This window comes from Salarias fasciatus, chromosome 12 (genome assembly GCF_902148845.1).
Source record: "Salarias fasciatus chromosome 12, fSalaFa1.1, whole genome shotgun sequence".
NCBI classification, from domain to species: Eukaryota; Metazoa; Chordata; class Actinopteri; order Blenniiformes; family Blenniidae; genus Salarias; species Salarias fasciatus.
This window is the reverse complement of record NC_043756.1, coordinates 13,833,497-13,852,277: the sequence shown is the minus strand read 5'-3', so window position 1 is coordinate 13,852,277 and position 18,781 is coordinate 13,833,497. Positions and strand designations below refer to the sequence as shown.

The window sequence follows — 18,781 nt, the reverse complement described above, 5'->3', positions numbered from 1 at the left end:
CACCTGGACCAGGAAACCTGAACAGTGATGCAATAAGCTGTCTCGTGGTTGAATGTCGGTAAGGCAGTCAGTGCAAGAACTATTTAACCAAAAGCTGGTTTCACTACCCAGTGTATAAAAAACACATCTGCAAAACTGAAAGGAGTTACAGAAGTCCATCATACTAGCATTGGAGCTAACCAAGAGGAAGCAAATTATACACAACTTCAACGGTAAATAAGATGTTGAACGTTCTTTAAGTTCAATAAGAATGCCACAAATAATTACTGTCAGGTTTTCTTGTGCAGCCCGATGTTATCAACTTTTATCCTACTCTGGCATCGAAATGATCCTTCTATATTTTGAAGGGCGAAGGATGCGATTCTCCAAACTGGATACGCCTCACGAGGAAGATGTTGAATCTGAGCCCCGCGTTTTGCATTGAGCCAGGCTGAGCACAGACAGGATGCACTTTCTGACGAATGTCCGATCTGAATCAGATCTGAATCTCTCCACAGCACTCTGAGCTCCGAAAACCGTCTGGAAACCAGGAGTGTTTGAGTTCGGTGCTTACAAAACTCATCACTCTACTACTTTACTTGACAGACTGCTAAAAGACTAACATAAATATAAGAATCACTTTGTGATCTCTCTGCGTTCCATCTTTATAAGCACAGAAGCCCGCTGGCTTGTCTTGGCTCCGCTCTTCACTGAACAGAATTCCAGGGTGGTGCTGTCACAGTAAGCCCTCCTGCTCAAAACTGGAGGGCAGAAGAGAGAAGGCAAAGGGGCAGAACTTGATTCCAGTCCCACTGTAGAACTTATTCTGAAACTCCACCCTGAGGGAACAAAAACAAACAGTTATGAATGAAAAACACTTTAAAAAAAAAAAAAAATAAATTAAAAAAAAAATCCCAAGCACATTGGTTTTAAAAGTTCTAATTTGGGTTGGTGTTTAGTCTTACCAGTGCAGCCGGAGAGCATGGAGAAAGGCAGACAGACCCTCCATGACCAGCAGGATTGCCACAGTGAGGATGGCAAACAAGCCGAACACTGGCACCAGAAATAAAACCCCGAGACTGGTGTCCATTCGCAGTCCGACCCGCATGACCATGGCCCAAAGCACCTCCGACAACTCTGTTCCCCAAAAAAAAAAAAAAAAAAAAAGAAAAGAAAAGAAAATCTGCAATCTGAGTAAAATAACAAATCTTAAACACCAACAAACATTTATGGTTATTTTCTATAGGATGGAATAATTGTAGTTTCCTATTCATGCAGTTAGAGGAAACCAAGGTCATACAGCAACTCAGTTTGTGTATTTGTGATTGCACCAGTGAACAGAAGGACAAATGATGTGAATTGCTTCAGAAAAAGCAGCGTACTCACGGGCATGTGCAAGACTGAGGGCCCAGAGCCGCAGGTAGGAGGCTGTGTTGGAGATGCAACCCAAACAATACTCTATAGTGTGGATGGCCTGAGTGAGGAACTCATCTGCAGCGTTGAACTATTGCAACAGTAACAAAGAAGGAAATGAGAAAGATTCGACTTCAGGATTGTGGGAGAAAAAAACCCCACCAGAGTCTGAATGGGAGCCGAGCTGTGCTGACCTCCTCTGTGTGCTGCTCTCCACTGGAGGAGAGATCGCTGTGGCTGCTGCCCTCCTCCATATCGTGGGCTCTCATCAGGTACACCTCCTCCTCGCTGTTTCGCCGCACGCGCTCATATCCCTGATGGCGACGACGAGCGATTACATACGAACACTCACAATACAGGTTTGAGGATGATCGTTATGTGATCCGGAGGAGCGAGCGTCTCAAACACTCACCCGGTACATTCCTAAACGGTGACTTCCGTTTTGAAGCCAGTAAAGGTAGAGCGGTTTCCCCAGCAGTAAAACAGGCACTGAGAGAAGAGCAATGATCACCAGGAACACCTGCAGCCCAGTCTGGGGGTAAAAAAAAACAACAACAATATGCCGTGATGATTAATTCATTCTGACCAACATTAGACTCAATCTGTTCCGTGGAAAGACGTCTTTTCACCTGTCCTGGGTAGAGCGGCTGCACAGACTCGCCCTGCATGAGGAACATGTTGATGAAGTGGATGAGGATGCTGGGAGCTTGTGTGGAGGTCTTCGCTGAGAAGAACAGCCACTTGTAGAAGATCATGAACACCAGGTAGCCGAACAAACACAACAGGAACAGCAGCTCAGGGAGGAACACCAAGTACAGGTTGTGCTTCTTCCTGAAGTGACTGTTTTTGTTGGGAAATTTAAAGCAGGTGAATAAAACAAACTGTTTTAACAACACTGGGTTTACAAAAAAATGAGGCAAACGGATCAATACTTACATGTGATTGTAGGTGCTAAGAATGACTCCAAAGCTCATATGTATGACTCCCAAGATCACTGACATTTTCATTTTGTAGGAGTTCAGAAATGTCAGACGGTTGGAAGCCAAGTTCCAAATCTACAACAGAAAAACAAACCATGAGGGAACTACAGTGTATACAGTAATCATAAAGAAATCTCACAAAGGATCCTCACATATTAGAATAGTTTGACTGTCTGGAAAGTCAATCCAATTACTACTAAAGTGATTAACACCAATTATCAATAATACCAATTGCACAATCAATAACATCAATTCCAGGTATTAACCTACAGACAATGCATGTCTCTGTCTCGCCGGTACAAACAACAATGAAGAAAACCACTGAGTATAATTTGCTGTATCAATTGCAGACCTGAACGATCTGCACTGAAAATCAATGTAATAGAATTACACCAATTTACTGTTATCAGCTGTTTTTTTTAGTTTGTTTTTTTAAAAATAAAACTCTGTAAAGTTATGAGAGGGATAACTCCATGACACTATTAGTCTGCCATGTACTGACATCTTTTATGAGCAGTGTTGTTTTCGTTGTTTAAGTCTGACTGATCACTGCGTCTTAAAAAGATCTATTCAATAAAATCTCCTTGGAAGTCAGATGAATCTCAGTTGCCTTTCATTTCAATGCATTCAAATGCAAATAAAATGAAAAAAATTAGCCGACGGTGAAGAGAAGCAAAGAATCACATGCACTTGACACATCATGCAGCTCAGGATTACAGGCCTTTCGTTCCGTCTACTCACCGGGTCAATCCCCACAGGGTACGGGCCCGTGAAGACGCCTGTAACGTTTGGATCCAGCGTTAGAAAGCTGTTTCCGAGCACATCTTCCTTCCTGTCAGGCACAGACACAATCCTCACCACCTGAACAAATCCTCAAGCTTCACCTTGCAGTAGCAGCTTGAGGTGATGACGTTTTCTCCAACGTGGACACTTTAGCTGGACTCTTTGTTCTGAATGGTACTTACGTCCACTTGGCGTTCCACATAGCGCTGACGTTCCACCCAGAGCCAAATATGTTGAGGGACTTTGAGAAACAGTCGTTGTAAATCAGACCAGTGTAGATGGAGAACAGGCCCATCATTAAAATGATATAACGTCCCTCAAAGAATGTGTTCCAGATCTGCAAGTAAGAAAGAAAAAAAGACTCAAATCATTGTTGCACATTTTGCACACGGAAGCTTAAAAAAAAGGAAACACAAAAAAAAACCCTTCATAGGGATGTTAACAAGCTCTCACACACCTCATTCCTGGTTTTCTTCAGTTTCCGATCGTTCTCATACAAAACCATCCAAAAAGCAAACAGAGCCATGATGACGCCGTGACCCAGGTCCCCAAACATCACGGCGAATAAGAATGGGAACGTTATGATTGTGAATGGAGCTACAAAAAAAAAAAAAAAAAAAAAAAAAAAAGGAAGAAACAAATTAAAAACAGTTAATATACAAAAAACATGCTGTTACATTGCAGTAGGATCCAGCAATAGCACAACAGAGTGGATAAAGAAAGGTGACAATAATCTTTAATCCTGAAAAGCAATGACGGCAGCAGTTCATCTTGGTTGAGGGTTGAGGCTGCTGCAGACCCGGTTCAGGTCTTTTCCCTTAAAACCTCATTTCTGTCGTTACAGAACTGCAGTCTAATAAGCACCGCAAGATGAAGGGTCGCTCTTACCGGGGTTAACCTCTCCGTAAGTCCCCACTCCGTACGCATCCACGATGTTCTGAAAGCCGGAGGTGAATTTGTTGGTCCTGATCAGGGTGGGTGGAGTGTCAGCAGTGGGGATGCGATTGACGAAGGAAGGAACCGTCGCTCCACTTTTTCTCTGAAATATTAGAATTGAATATTTTAAAGGTACAATTAGGAGATTTTTTCCCCCCCCAATAATAGTCAAAGTCAGATAGAATCTTGTATTGTGGTTAATTGGTTTGGCCCAGTGTAATCACTGCAGTCAGCTCGCGGCACTTCAATGAACAGCTGGTCAAACAAACGGCTCTCCCAGGAGTTTTCTCACCGATCCGTCCTCCAGAGCTCTCCGCAGAGCTGGGATGTCACTGACCGGACACCACACCTCGGCGATCAGACACTTATTGGTCACATCAAAACTGCACAGGTTCAGGATGTAGTAGATGGCCTTCACTTTCTTCACCTGGATGGCCCAGGTGTAGACAGACTCTGAAGCCTTGATCAGGACCTGTTTCAGGTAGTCTTCTGTCCTGTGAAGCACCTGAATAGAACGACCGTCGCGGTTACTAAAGTAAACACACAACATATTCAAGACAGGTTTAAAATCCCAGAAGGCTTATACGGTTCTACAACATCAGAAACAAGTTTTATGCTGCGTTTAAATAAGAGCGACACAACAAGAAGAGGTGTGGGAGGGTGAGACAAGTATGCAGGAAAAAAAAAAAAAAAGAGAAAGAAAGGACCCAGTATCAGTTAGCTGAGACCTCATGTTGATCATGTGCTACAGGAGGGTGGGAGAAATTCTGATTTACAGTCACAGCAGGTTGGAGCTACTTGAATCATTCACCATGCATTGCTTCTGACACAAATCGCAGCACAAAGGCTGGCGAGAACGGCTGGGTTAACCTTTCAGAAAATAAATGAGCCATTAACTCTTGAGCTTTGTTCTTTGACCATGAAAAGACCAGCAGAAAGAGGGAGGAATTCGGATTCTATTGTCCAAGCATGAATTGTGACTGACTGAAAAAAGGAATTTCTAGATGTGTTTGTTAAGAAAAAGAAAAGAACAACCTAACTTGTAAGCTCTATAGTAATCAGGTTTGTTTGAAAAAAAAACAAAAAAAAAACAATTGCAGCTATTTGAACAGTTTTAGAAAAAGTAATTGTTTCCTATCAAAAACAAACATCAGTAGCAGCAGCAGTTATATGAAGTGACACATACGGTGTGGAGGTCTTGAATGCGAGTCCTTAGTCCCTCCACAACGTCACTCCTCTCCTCGTTGCTACTGGGATAAGGATACAGGTGGCAGTGGTAGCTGCAGAGCAAAAACAGCAGGTTACAGACGTGTCACTGTGCACAAAGCAAAACAGGAAAAACTACATAAAAACCTAAATTAATAACTGAGATCGGCCTGTAATTACCAGTCACAGATTTTCTTCACTTTCTGGCCAATCTGGTCTCCCCAGTAAGAGATCAGGAACACAACGCTTTTGGTGGCCTCACCCTGCAAACAGGCAAATCAGGGCAAAGGCAAATTACATTTGCATCGTCGGCACAATAAATGTTGAGAAATAAACCTGCATATTCTCAATAAACAAACAGATTCAAAGCAGCTTGGAAAATTTAGCTTGAATTATTTCGTATAGCCTACAGTGTCGGGATCGTCCAGATACTCCTCCACTTCAGCGTAGCTGAGGATGGTGTAGCCTTTACAAACTCGCCAAAGCATCCGCTCAAAAGCCTCAATCTTCACCCGCTGAATCAGTCCTGAGGTGAAGCTGTAAAATAATGAGAGGAACATTCACATACAAGACAAACCATAGCTGTGATTTGACCCTATTTGGTCACTTTGCCAACTTTACTTTAAACCCTCCTGATTGCAGCTGCACATTCACAACCGATCAGTCCTCTCGTTCAACCGCGTCGCTGCCGTTCACAAAGGAGGTAATGTCTGTGAGAAGAATCTAATCTGAGCAGACTTCTCATTTGAGTCACAGCTGCACATCAGTTGTTGCCACATGCGAATGGCTCGGCTGTTAGTTCTATGAATTAAATGTATCAGTGTGAAAAGAGTTGACAAAAAGTAAAAGCTTACAAGAGACAAATAGTTCATTCAGTTCAATTGAAACTTTCTTTCTGTGCAGCTAACACTCGTTTCACATTATCGCTCCTGAACATACCGTGTATGAAACAATAAACTCTCAACTAAAACACAAAAATAATGCCGACATTGGGAAAACAATCTCACCACTGACCCTAGTTTGGCTCCCAGCCTCTGCATGCTGCTGTAGTCCATCATTGTGTCTTTTTCTAGGAAGGGAAACTCCTCATACTGCACTTGTAAGGGCTCACGCTAAGAGTAAACACAAAATACAAGCTGTGATTGGGACAATCACTCTCAAAGCTATGAGGAAATGCAAGTGCACACATGTTAACATATAAGTACCAAGAGTACAGCAGAAACAGAAAGTCTCCCACTGACCTCAGCGGTTCTCTGCACAAAGCTGCGAGTGATGCGCAACATGTGTGTGTACTCTGTCAGCTCCAGCAGGTTCTTCTGCAGCTTCTCTTTATTCCTGGTCACTTCACCTAACTCCACCTCTAACCTCTGCAGCTGCTCCTGTGGAAAAATAAAGCAACATGCAATGCTTTGTTATACATGTGCAGTTATTCCTCTATGAAGTTGGACACAGCCAATTTAAGGAAAAACATATAACTTTACAACAGTAACATGGAAATATGAAACTATAACCAATTATGATGAAAAGAACAAACCATGATAGTCATAATGTGCTTTGGTAACGGAGCCACTGGGTTTGAGTCTCTTTCTGGTAGTGAGATATCTGCTTTCTTGATTTCCCTCAGCAGGTATCCTATTCAAAGCAAACAGAAACATGTTTTGAGAATCGCTGCAGTGCTGTCAGATAACCTGAGCAGTGCCTCCAATCCAGTGTTGTTCAAAGTCTCACAGCCCGCTCCTCTCTTCTTAATCTAATAACAGAGCGCCGAGTTCTGCCCTTCAATCAGATAAATCTACAACCAGCTGACATTTCTCATGACTGAAGGGTCACCGACTGGCTGTCTGCTCAGTCCAGAGAAGCTCTTTTGTGGTTTTAAGTCTTCAATATTAGCAAAGTTTTATTATGAGTTAATATTTACACTGGATGAGGACAAGGATCTTATCTCCAATTCAAAGGATGTCTTTCAATTGGCTGAATTAATAAACGGAAAAGATCCAAATGTAAAATGACAAGCATGAACTCACCAAGGATCCTCTCCATCTCTTCACATTTTTTTATCTCGTTGACGTGCTTTCGTTGAAAAGAATTAACAGTTGGATTGAGCTGAAACGGGTAGAGGAGTAAAATTCATTTAAGTCCAGAGTTACAAGTAAACATGATCTCAAACCACTGTACCGCACACCAGCATCTGATGAATGAGTACAAGTCATCTATGCATTCGCACTTCACTTCATCTGTAGGAGGATTTCCTGCCTACGTGACCTTGAATGTAAAATAAATTTCAGTCCCATGTGTTACATAACTCCAGACACTAAAACAAACACAATGCTGCAGGTTACCATAATCACTCACCCCATCTGCAAACTCTGCAACAAGTTTCAGAGTGACACATCACGGTCTAACAGATTCGTGAATCGCGTTTATTTGGGGACTTACGTCTCGGAACTCCACCAGCCCCAGCTCTCCCAGCTCGTTGATGCAGTCGTATGCGGACCCGGACTGGAGAAAGAGTTGGGCCAGGCACATCTCCTCACCTCGGAGCAAAGAGCACATCTTGACAGCTGGCTCCGCCGATGGGCTAACACTATCAGGCTAACTGCAGCGGTTTCGGTACGCTTTTTATCGACGTCTCAGAGTTAAATCCTCCACGGTCCTTTTCATGATTCGGCTCAGGTGATTGAAGAATATCTGACGAGCATTCCGCTGACTTTACACAGTCCCAGTTCCTGTTAGCTAGCTAATTGGCTAGCCGCCGGTGTTAGCGTCGTCTTGTTGATTCCTGGATTAAATAATATTTTTAAAATAGATTAATCTTAAAAAGTAAAACAGGAGATATTACAGCCGCCAGCGTGGTTTTACCCCCAACACATGGTAGATATTCTTTACAGTTTATGAAGTTTTAGACGTCTCCTGCGTCTGTGGCGATCCACGTCACTTCACTTCAGACTGTTGAACACAACCAAGTTCCACAGCAGCGGAGGTGGAACTGACCAATCAGCGGCGTTCCTCTGAGCATGCGCACTGCGGGATCAGCGCACTGCTTATCTCTGGTCTGTGGATACTCTCAGGTCTGATCCAATACGCTATCATCAATACCGATAATTGCTAGAGATCTAAATATGAGGTTTCATCCTAACCTTGTGTGGTGAAAGAAATTGATGAAATCAGTTTGGTAAAAGAAAAAAGAACTCCAAGGTCTTAATTATTATTTATCTCAGCTCCAAACATGACATTATCTGTACACATCACATTTATTTTTTGTGTCTTAATGCCTAGAGCTCAGTTCTGGCGAAAGAGCTCCAAAACCGAAGATACAATCCTCAATGGATTTTCTTCTGACTATCCTATTTTCTGAAGAGGCAGTATTTAGCTGCAATCTTGGATCTCTATAATGAGATTAAGCCTGTCCCACCCATCCTGTAGACAAACTTTAAATCTGTCCTCCTCGGTAGCAGTCAGTGAGAGGAAGTCCACTTTGATCAAAATGTTATATTATTTGAGCAGCTTCTGAACCTCTTGCTATAGGAATCATTACTGTAACAAGGTCAGGAACACCTACACATAAACCCTACATACAACCAGATACAGGCAATATTTCTGGAAATTCTTACTCAGTCAGAGTTTACCCTAAATGATATGTTTTTAAGTTAGAAAATTAAGTTGGTAGCATCAGCAAATTGTCCAGGGAACATGAACCGTGTGCAGGGCCGGCTATAGGCATAGGCGAACTAGGCGGCCGCCTAGGGCGCCACGTCCCGAGGGGGGCGCCGCGGTCGTACAAGGGGCGCCACGACGCTCTGTGTTCCGTGTGCCCCGCTGTGCAGCGGTCCGACGCACCGCGCTCCTCGTCCTCGGCGCTGCTCGGCACTGATCGGTATTGTTCGGCATCGCTCCTCAGCGCGCGCGCCCCCCCCCCCCCGCTCAACAAATGTCGGGACCGCTCGAAAAACACGCTCCCAAAGGGCGCTCATCTCGGCTCGCCTAGGGCGCCTCTGAAGCCCGGGCCGGCCCTGACCGTGTGTCTATAGCTGAGCAATTGGCACAGATATAAAATAGCAGTGGTCGCAAATTTTGTCAAGAGCTCATTACTGGTGAAAGATCTCGTTAAATTAATAACCACAACCTCAGTGGAATTATTTCTGTCTAGTAAAGGGTGTTCCTCATTCTTTTTATTTCATGGATTGTTCTTCCATTTCCATGTTTGAATAAACATTGAAATGACAGTGAAATGTCAGTTTGGTGAACATTATTCCAATACTGTACATATGAAAGATCCCCGGTCAGCAAACTGATAATTGTAAATGTTGATAAATCACATACAGCTTAAGAAACACTGAAATAATCATTACATTGATCAAAAAGAACAGAGGACAATCTGTGCAACAATTATTTTTTATTACAAAACTGTGCAAACTATTTACATTACCACAAATATAACTAGGATGAAAACAAATTAAAAAAAAAACCCTGTACAACACTTCCAGTCAATGTTTTGAATTTTAAGAGTGTCTTCTTCTAAATTTTCTTAACATTTACATGGCAGCACCGTGCCATGCCTGTCGGATTTGTCTCCATGGAGTTCCCAGGATCGAGGCCGTGATGAAAAAGAAAACCAAAATCATTCCTTTAGCTAGCGCCAGAGAATAAGGTTCACCTGAGGGGGATAAAAACACAATGAATCAATAACGGTGCTGTCGAAACCTGTCAGTCGACTCATGAATGTGTTTCTGGTATAGATGCAGGTAGATTACAGACGGGGGAAAAATAGATAAACATCCACCTGTGTAATACTTGGTGATGGGAAAAGCCAGCTCAGGCCAGCACACATCGTTCCTGTTACAGTCATATTCCGTGTAGTTGATCTGAAACCTGCAGGAAAAGAGTCAAAATAACAAGTTAGACAGCACGTTACAATGGGTGAGGTGGCACATCGGATGTATATCATCCAGCTGAACAAGTCTCCTTGCAAGATCAGCTTGACTAAGTACCTGGTTTTCGGTGGTCTGGTGTTGATGGGAATGTCAATAAAAGTGACTGAGGATGTGATGGAAAACAGCCAAGTTTCCCCTGGATCGCTACACACAGAGACATCCCCGCCCCCACAGTCCAGAGTCCAGGTGGACAGGCCGTAACTAAAAATAAACAAAAGGAACCCTCCTTCATACCGATTTGAAATGCATTCCAATACACACAATGAAAAACACTTCCTTCACCAGACTGAAGGTCATTTGCGCGTTAATGGTGATTTTGCAGCAAACACACACCTGACTTGTACACCATGAATTTCCCTCTGGGGTATGCCCTCTGCCATGCTGGTGATAACGCTCCAAACCTGGATGTGCTGGTGGGATGGAATACCGTCACAGGTACCTGACGTCTCCTCAAACACTGTGCTTGAGTTCAGGGTGTCAACTGGAATATTAGGTTTTGTTAAATATTCGATTAGAAAGAAAGGTGCAGCATAGTATAAACATATAATAATTTTATATTCAAACCATGTACTTACATGTTATATTGACCCAGTCTGCTATAGTTAGATAATCTGGGTTTCCAGTCTTTGCCACATACTCAGCTGTAATCAAAGCTGTTTGAAGAGTAGCCACATTCTCTCTAAAGGACATAAAAAGTTTGTATTGGCTCACATTTAGATACACAAATACATCCCCAATATATCAGCACGTTTGTAGAGTCAGCCCACTGACCTTAACAGAGCACACTGTGTCAGATTATGTTGACTGACAGGCAGCAGGCATCCTGATGTTGAATTTACCCCAAACAGAATCTGTTTCTTCTCCGCAGTGGAACAAAGCCCATCACTGACTGACGGCCAATTTAGAACACAGTGAGAATCATATTTCATCATAACGCCATATGCAGCAAGTCATTATCTAATAGCAATAGCAACATTATGGGCGATACCTGGCTTCCAAAAATTGACTGACGTTCTCTCCATTAATCCCGTGTTGTTGTCCGAGGTGTTAATTATTCCAGCGATAACAGGCCTTTCCACCTGATAGCCTGCCATGGCAAAAACTTTATTATCAAATTTCATGTAAACAAAAATTACTGCAATATATAGAAAATAGTTAAATACTACCTACACTACTAGAACTAAAGTATCACATCTTGCTCTCACCTGGATTCCCTGAGTTGGGCTCACCAATGAATTCTCCATTCAGGAACACAGCAGCATACCTTGTAGTTAACGTCACTGTTAAAAAGAAATAAAAGCAATCATGAGCCAAAGCTGCAAGAATAATATGTAAAAACTTTGTCTGCATTTAGATCATTGGAAAGAATTGAAAGAACTGACCATTCCCGCTGAAAGCGACGGTCCCCACAGTGCGTCTCACTGTCACGCCTGTGATAGTGTTTTCTTCCCAGTAAAATTTGTAATCCAGAACTAAGGTGACATTTTCACACACCATTTTTTGATCTGGGGATAAGAATAAGTCAACATTAAAGATAATTTTCAATTAAAGTTGTTTCATCAATAATATGTTGTCTTTAACATACCAGAAGAGGAGGAGGAATTGCTTTCATCTATGAAGGACGACAAGTCGGTGGCCACTTCAGTGATCACTTCCACCACAACATCACCTGAAAGGTTGAATTATAAAGACAGCAATAATGAAAAAAATAGAACACATCAAAGAAATGCTTCAGTATGTGTAGCAGGGAAAACTTACCCCCTTCCCCATTCCTCAATTTAACGCTCAAATCTGTTTGTGATGTCTGTAAGGGAACTCCGGTTGGACAAGAGCGAAGCAAAGTCACGCATTTGACATCAAAATTTTCTAGGAATGCAACAGGGGCACTGTTTACACACTCTCTGAGAGTCCTCTGTGGGACAAAACAAGAAAACACACAGACAGTCAGTTAAAGGGATACTTCAACATTTTGGCAAATTGGCCCGTTTAGCGCAATTCATTAGTCATTTCGAACAGCATACTTACTTTTTTTGTGAGGGCGAGCTGTTGTTTATTCAGAGTTGAGTCGGGGAAGGTTTTCAGGACGGACACAATGGAAGTGGATGGTATTTTGGTTCCCCCTCGTCAAACTCATCAAATACACAATCCAACAACCCCAAAACACTTTGGTGGGCAATTTATAATCTGCACATTCACTACGCTGTGAAGTATTAATGCAAAATTACGAGATTGAGTTGTTTATGCGAAGATTGCTAAGACGGAACTACTTGTCTGGGCGTAGTGATTTCAAAAGAAAAAGTAGTTCCCAGTATTTGCTTCAGTGTCGTAACGCTACAACATTATTTGTTGGTGTTCCACAGCGTAGTGAATGTGCGGATTATTTATTTATTTATTTATTTATTTATTTATTAAAGATTGGATTCCCATTAGCTGTCACCCAGGGTGACAACTAATCTTCCTGGGGTCCATAACTACATACAACAATTATAAATAAGAACATAAGCAAAGTACATAAAACAGTGAGCAGAATGGATAAAACAACTACTCATAAAACGCAGTGCATGAAGACCATTAAACAATTGAATAAGAAAAAGAAGTAAAATAAATATACACACACAATTAAATAGAAGACCAGAAAACCAGATAGAACAAGACAATGATACAAATGAGACATACAACAAGAACTAAGAATGCACCTACAAAGCAATCATGCTATGAGGATTTTCGTGACCATGGTTTTAAAAGCTTTTATGTTGTTCTCCTTTCTTACAGTACAAGGTAGCCTATTCCACAGATTCGCTGCCCTGTACATCACCGTTCTTCGCATTGCCCCAGATTGAGCCTTTGGAAGTGATATGCAATCTGCCACATGGGATCTAGTCAAATGAGAGTGGCGATCATGAACATAGATAATTTTTTCATATAGAGGCCTAGGTTTCATTTTTATCCTTATATTCTGAAAAAAAGTTCCAAGATTCCTCTGTAATCTCTTCTCCACATGTAGCCATGACAAACACTGATGCATATAGTCAATGTGAGTCCGAAATGGGCAACGAAGAACTAGTCGTGCAGCTTTATTTTGCAGCACCTGTAGTTTATGAATATCTTTTTTTGTGGTACCCGACCATATGACTGAGCAATAATCCAGATGAGATAGAACTAAAGACTGAGTGACATATTTAACTGATGATTCTGTCATAAAATAAACACATCATCTGATGGCAGAAAGAGCTCTACCCATTTTTGTCACAATCTTTCCAATGTGACTAGTCCAGCTCAAGTGATCATCTATAGTTACGCCAAGGAGAACAAACTTTTGCACCTGCTCCAGGGGTATATTATTTACGGTGAGGGACAAAAAGTTTCTGTTCTTAGATTGCTTCCTAGTGTCCAGAATCATGCATTTCGTTTTACTAACATTTAAAGCTAGTCTGTTAGACTCTACCCATTCAAATACATGGTCTAAATCACTTTGAAGCACATTATTCAAAATTTGCAGGTTCTCTGAACCGTAATATATAGTTGAGTCATCAGCGTACATGGCTACATGGGATCTATCTAAGATGAAAGGAAGATCATTTGTAAAAATTGAAAAACACAGAGGGCCAAGGCAGCTACCCTGAGGAACACCACATTCTAGCTTCAGGACAGAAGAAAAACTACCATTGAAGTATACTGACTGTGATCTATTTGTTAAATAGCTGTTAAACCACTTAAGAGAACAAGCAGAAAAGCCATAAGCAGACAGTTTATTCAGCAATAAGTTGTGATCTATCACGTCAAAGGCAGCGCTGAAATCTAAGAACACAGCACCAACATAATTTTTTGCATCAAGTTCACCTAGCCAATCGTCTGTCATATGGACAAGTGCAGTAGAGGTAGAATGGCTCTCTTTAAAGGCATGCTGAGAATCAGATGTGATATTAAAATTCATAAAATATTGTGATATTTGTCCAAATATGAGCTTTTCCATAATCTTGCTCAAAACGGGCAATATACTAATGGGTCTACTATTAGTGCCACTAAGAGCCAGCTTATTATCCTTAGGTAGGGGGATGACTTTAGCCAATTTCCAAATATTGGGGAACAAGCACTCTTTTAAACTCAAATTAAAAATGTGACAAACAGGCTTGGCAATATATTTCGCCATTAATGAGATCATTTTCCCATCTAAGTAGTCCAGCCCAAATTGTTTGCTATTCTTTACTGATTTCAATAGTTTTTCTACTTGTTGAGGGTCTATAGGATCAAAAGAAAATGTACAATTTTTACCTTTCATTATTACATTTTTAATTACTTCAATAGAATAGCTGCCACTTAGATCATTTGATGTATTTACACTCTTAAGCCGTATTTGTTTTACTTTATTGATAAAGACGTTATTAAAGTAGTTTGCTATCTCAATTGGTTTAGTTATATACTTTCCTTAAGTTTCAATAGTAGCAGAATCATGGCTTTTAGATCTTCCCAGTAAGTTATTAATAACGTGCCAAAGTTGCTTTCCATCATGTTTTGCATTCTTAATTTTAGTGACGTAATAAGCTTTTTTTAGTTGTTTGTTCTTTTTAGTTACCGAATTTCTGAGTTTACGATATTTATCCCATGTACCGGGATCATTACTTTCAACAGCTGCTCGTTTTAATTCATCCCTTTGGGCCATGCAAGTTTTTAAGTCTATATTTAGCCATGGTGCCATTGTCTTTTTAATATTCATTTTCCTAAGAGGTGCATGTTTATCAGCCACTTTTTGGATCATATCATTAAAAGCTTCAAGCGCAGCGCTAGTACCATTCTCAGAAAACACAGCCTGCCAAGTCAACGCCTTTATATCGGAAATAAAATTTTCTGGAATAGAATATTTATAGGACCTTTGTAATAAAACTCGGGGGTTACCCTTTGGTGCCTTAATTTTCCTACAAAAGGTGATAATGTTGTGATCACTAAAACCAATCGGGAGGGAAGCAACATCAGTGCAAAATTCACCAACGTTAGTGTATACATGATCAATGCATGAAGTGGACTTCCACCAGATGATCTAGCAGAAATTCTGGTTGGCACATTGACAATTTGAGTTATATTACAGCTTGTCAGGATAGTAATCAATCTGTCTTTTAGAGCAGAGGGAGTGAGCCAATCTATGTTAAAATCACCCAGTAGATATATTTCACCTGGTCTGTCAGAAACATTCATCAGCACTTGACACAAGTCTTCAGTGCACTGAACAGAATGTAACATCTTGAAGCCCTCTGAGGCAACTGTTGTTGTGATACTGGGCTATACAAAAATAAATTGAAATTGAATTGAAACAGCAGCGCTTGGAGGTCGGTAGCAGCTGCCAATCACCATTGGTTTACGATGAGGAAGTTGAACTTGTAACCACAGCAATTCAAGAGATGGGAGCATCAAGTCATGTCTAATTTTAACAGCAATATTATTTTGGACATAGATGGCTACTCCCCCTCCTCTCCTATTTCTGTCTTTCCTATAGACACTAAACCCCGATATGGCTATCTCAGAGTCCTCAATTGTGTCATCTAAGTGCGTCTCAGATAATGCAATAATGTTAAAATGATGTAAGTCAATTAATCTAGACAGCTCAAATACCTTGGGTGTTAAACTACATATGTTTAAATGAGCGATTAATAACCCTTTTTTAGAAAAAGCCGTAAGATCTTAAAAAGCAAATATAAGACCAAAGATAAAAACTTGGGTATCAGCCATTAAGAAGATATTTACATAGATCGACAGATCAGGTGTCACTGGGGGGCTTCGGAGTGCTGGTTCGAGGGTGAATGACCCAGCACTCCGAAGCCCCCCAGTGACACCTGATCTGTCGATCTATGTAAATATCTTCTTAATGGCTGGTACCCAAGTTTTTATCTTTGGTCTTATATTTGCTTTTTAAGAAATAAGGATTATAATTTGCCCACCAAAGTGTTTTGGGGTTGTTGGATTGTGTATTTGATGAGTTTGATGAGGGGGAACCAAAATACCATCCACTTCCATTGTGTCCGTCCCGAAAACCTTCCCCGACTCACTTCTGAATAAACAACAGCTCGCCCTCACAAAAAAAGTAAGTATGCTGTTCAAAATGACTAAATAATTGCGCTAAATGGGCCAATTTGCCAAAATGTTGAAGTATCGCTTTAAATCGCTGGCAACAGACATTGTGCAAAACATTAAAAGACACACACACACACACACACACACATTACCTGGGGAATTGTGAAGAATTCATCATTGAACTTGAAAATTGGACTTCCTTGTATGAGAACACTGACAGGCACTGGAGTCGGCAAATCAGGTCTTTGAAATGACGGGCCAGGTTTGGATGCACTAGACAGGTGAAAGGCCAAAATGAACAATGTCAACGTGACAGAAAAAAATGCATGGTTAAAAAAAAAAGTGAAACTAATACTTTTTTTTTCTCACATTGTGGCTCCTTGGTAAAAGAGACCAAGATAAGGGTTGTTTTCAGGTGGAGATTCAACACACAAAAAAGGAAACCAGTCTGGAGAGTTCTGAGATGACTGCGCAGAACACTGGTAATCTGGGACGGGTGAAACCTGGCCACCAAAAGGCCCAGGCAGGCACTGGGAAGCAAACAGCTTCAAATCTTCATCAGAGCAGTCCTGTCGACAGCAAAACACAAAGGAATCCATGCTGAGTGTCGAGGGCATAAGTACCTTTACCTGAACTCTGATAGAAAAAATACAATGAAAAGTCAGAGATACCTTGTCACAGCAGCAGCGAACATCACAGACTCTCAACGTCAGGTCACAGGGACAAGTGCCCAAAGGTTCATAAACCTGGTTTGGAATGACTGTTTTGTTATCTGAAGATGAAGAATCATATATGTGAATGCTGTGAGAGCTTTGACCTCTACCATGAGGGATTACAATGGTTTGACACAAGCGTCACTTAAATTACCAGATCCGTTGTTAGCAGGGACGAGCTGTGCATGTATCTTGACCTGGATCAGCAGCGATGCCCAGGGTGTCCCATCCACACAGGCAGACAACTGAAGAGCTTCCAGGACACACAGCGGCTTTGCACAGCAGTCAGTATTGGTGTCATTCTCGCCACACAGACGCAGACTTTGATTCAGTTTCAGCTGTACTCCAACTGCAGTCTGAAACAACAAATGGAACAAACCTGAGCATACAGTATATGAAATAGAAGTTCACATACTAATCTTGAATGTGTTTGACATTCCTTTTAGTGAATGCATACACTTCATGAGTCAAGGTTGAAAAAAAAAGAAATCACCCTCAATGTCTCACCTTTCCCAGAACCTCCCATGTGAGCCCCCACTGCGTTGTTTCGGGAACACATGATGGAGATCCAATGTTTCCTGTATAGGAACACAAACAATGATCATCCGCCAAATTAATCTAAAAAACAATTTCGATGATCCTAGCACACAAAATCGCATCTGCATAGAGTATTTTTGTGTTTCTAATGTTGACCTGTAGTGTTGGAGGGAGAAACTTTCCTCAGATTCAGAGAGACATCCGAAGAGTTTCCGAGCAGAAAGGCATCGATCACCGGTCCCGTTGAAATCAGAAAAGATGGCTGGAAAACTTTTGGAAGGACAATAGCATTCTGATTACAGCGCGCAAACCGCAGTAAACTAAATACACATCGCCGCACGTATCACGAACAGTTCAGCACCAGTGATTGAAACTTATCCCCAACCCGTCTGGCTTATGTAGAAATGTCATACATACCGAGAATATTTTGAGTGTGAGAAAACGGCAAACATAGCAGAACTCCTACGACGTGAAGCGTAACAACTGTGAGAAATGCTTCATCCTTATTAGCCATTTCATTCGCTTAGCATTGTGAAGTCGACATATTTGTGTAGTGTTCCTGATGTCATAGCAACACAGACCTGAGCCAATCAGTGCAGGGAATTCTTCCTCTGCTGATGGTGTAGAACTGAGTTAATGTAGCAGCGCCCCTACCTGGTCTGGAGCGGTAACGCATAGGTCCGCCGACTGAAAGAACCACACTTTTTTAATCTGAATGTAATCTGCCCTTTATTTTTGTAGAAAAATCTTTACAATGTCAATCAGAATTCCAACCAGCTAAACTCAAACTTAAAAAATATAAAGTATTTTAATAATAACTTATGGCTTTTTTATTTATTTTTTTATTTCTAGCATTCACCACTGTCATAATGATGAGCATTCGTGGCTCACAGAAGGACTATCCACCATGTTCTGCTGTTGCTTGGAGATCCCTTTTGTATTAAGTTTGCATGTTCTCTTTGCATGTGGATTTACTCAGAGTTCTTCAGTTTTCTTCTTTCCAAAGGCATGCTGGCTTTACTGGAGAAAGCAGGTGAGGGAGAGGGATGGCTAGATTGCTGACTTTTTCAATTATCCATCCATCCATCCATCCATCAACCCATTTTCTGATCTTCTTGTATTGTATATTCACATTATTCAAGTTATTCATTCAAGTCATAATCCAAAAAGAATCAACCTAATTCCCCCAGCTTGTATTCATCTCAGCCTCTAGGGGGCAGCACGCAGCACGACACCACGA

At 41.4% G+C, this 18,781-nt stretch overlaps 2 protein-coding genes across 2 annotated transcripts; both read right to left on the bottom strand.

The window, feature by feature from the left end:
- atp6v0a2b (ATPase H+ transporting V0 subunit a2b) lies at nt 1-8,266 on the bottom strand. Its single transcript, XM_030105089.1, has 20 exons — nt 7,734-8,266; nt 7,322-7,400; nt 6,832-6,929; nt 6,539-6,676; nt 6,312-6,409; nt 5,708-5,834; nt 5,478-5,560; nt 5,278-5,371; nt 4,384-4,596; nt 4,044-4,194; nt 3,613-3,752; nt 3,338-3,492; nt 3,114-3,204; nt 2,329-2,447; nt 2,022-2,232; nt 1,805-1,924; nt 1,587-1,706; nt 1,366-1,483; nt 945-1,116; nt 1-818 (listed from the first exon to the last, which is right to left on the bottom strand). The coding sequence occupies exons 1-20, from the start codon at nt 7,848-7,850 to the stop codon at nt 716-718; spliced, it is 2,547 nt and encodes an 848-aa protein (XP_029960949.1). The 5' UTR covers nt 7,851-8,266; the 3' UTR covers nt 1-715.
- A 1,484-nt stretch (nt 8,267-9,750) lies between these two features.
- Nucleotides 9,751-18,092, bottom strand: tctn2 (tectonic family member 2). Its single transcript, XM_030104840.1, has 18 exons — nt 17,959-18,092; nt 17,698-17,811; nt 17,512-17,582; nt 17,159-17,360; nt 16,963-17,063; nt 16,661-16,860; nt 16,444-16,564; nt 11,987-12,140; nt 11,814-11,897; nt 11,611-11,733; nt 11,434-11,508; nt 11,217-11,315; nt 11,000-11,117; nt 10,804-10,907; nt 10,562-10,709; nt 10,286-10,429; nt 10,078-10,166; nt 9,751-9,951 (listed from the first exon to the last, which is right to left on the bottom strand). The coding sequence occupies exons 1-18, from the start codon at nt 18,053-18,055 to the stop codon at nt 9,830-9,832; spliced, it is 2,166 nt and encodes a 721-aa protein (XP_029960700.1). The 5' UTR covers nt 18,056-18,092; the 3' UTR covers nt 9,751-9,829.
- Nucleotides 18,093-18,781: the final 689 nt, after the last annotated feature.

Bases quoted from the DNA above. Each gene is read 5' to 3' on its own strand.
- atp6v0a2b (XM_030105089.1), bottom strand. From the start codon at position 7,850: ATGTGCTCTTTGCTCCGAGGTGAGGAGATGTGCCTGGCCCAACTCTTT. The intron at 6,930-7,321 runs GTGAGTTCATGC...TGCTTTGAATAG, and splicing joins AGAGATGGAGAGGATCCTTG to GATACCTGCTGAGGGAAATC. The intron at 1,925-2,021 runs GTGAAAAGACGT...TTTTACCCCCAG, and splicing joins AGCCGCTCTACCCAGGACAG to ACTGGGCTGCAGGTGTTCCT.
- tctn2 (XM_030104840.1), bottom strand. From the start codon at position 18,055: ATGGCTAATAAGGATGAAGCATTTCTCACAGTTGTTACGCTTCACGTC. The intron at 16,565-16,660 runs GTGAGAAAAAAA...TCACCTGTCTAG, and splicing joins TTTTACCAAGGAGCCACAAT to TGCATCCAAACCTGGCCCGT. The intron at 11,118-11,216 runs GTATCGCCCATA...ATTGGCCGTCAG, and splicing joins AGTCAATTTTTGGAAGCCAG to TCAGTGATGGGCTTTGTTCC.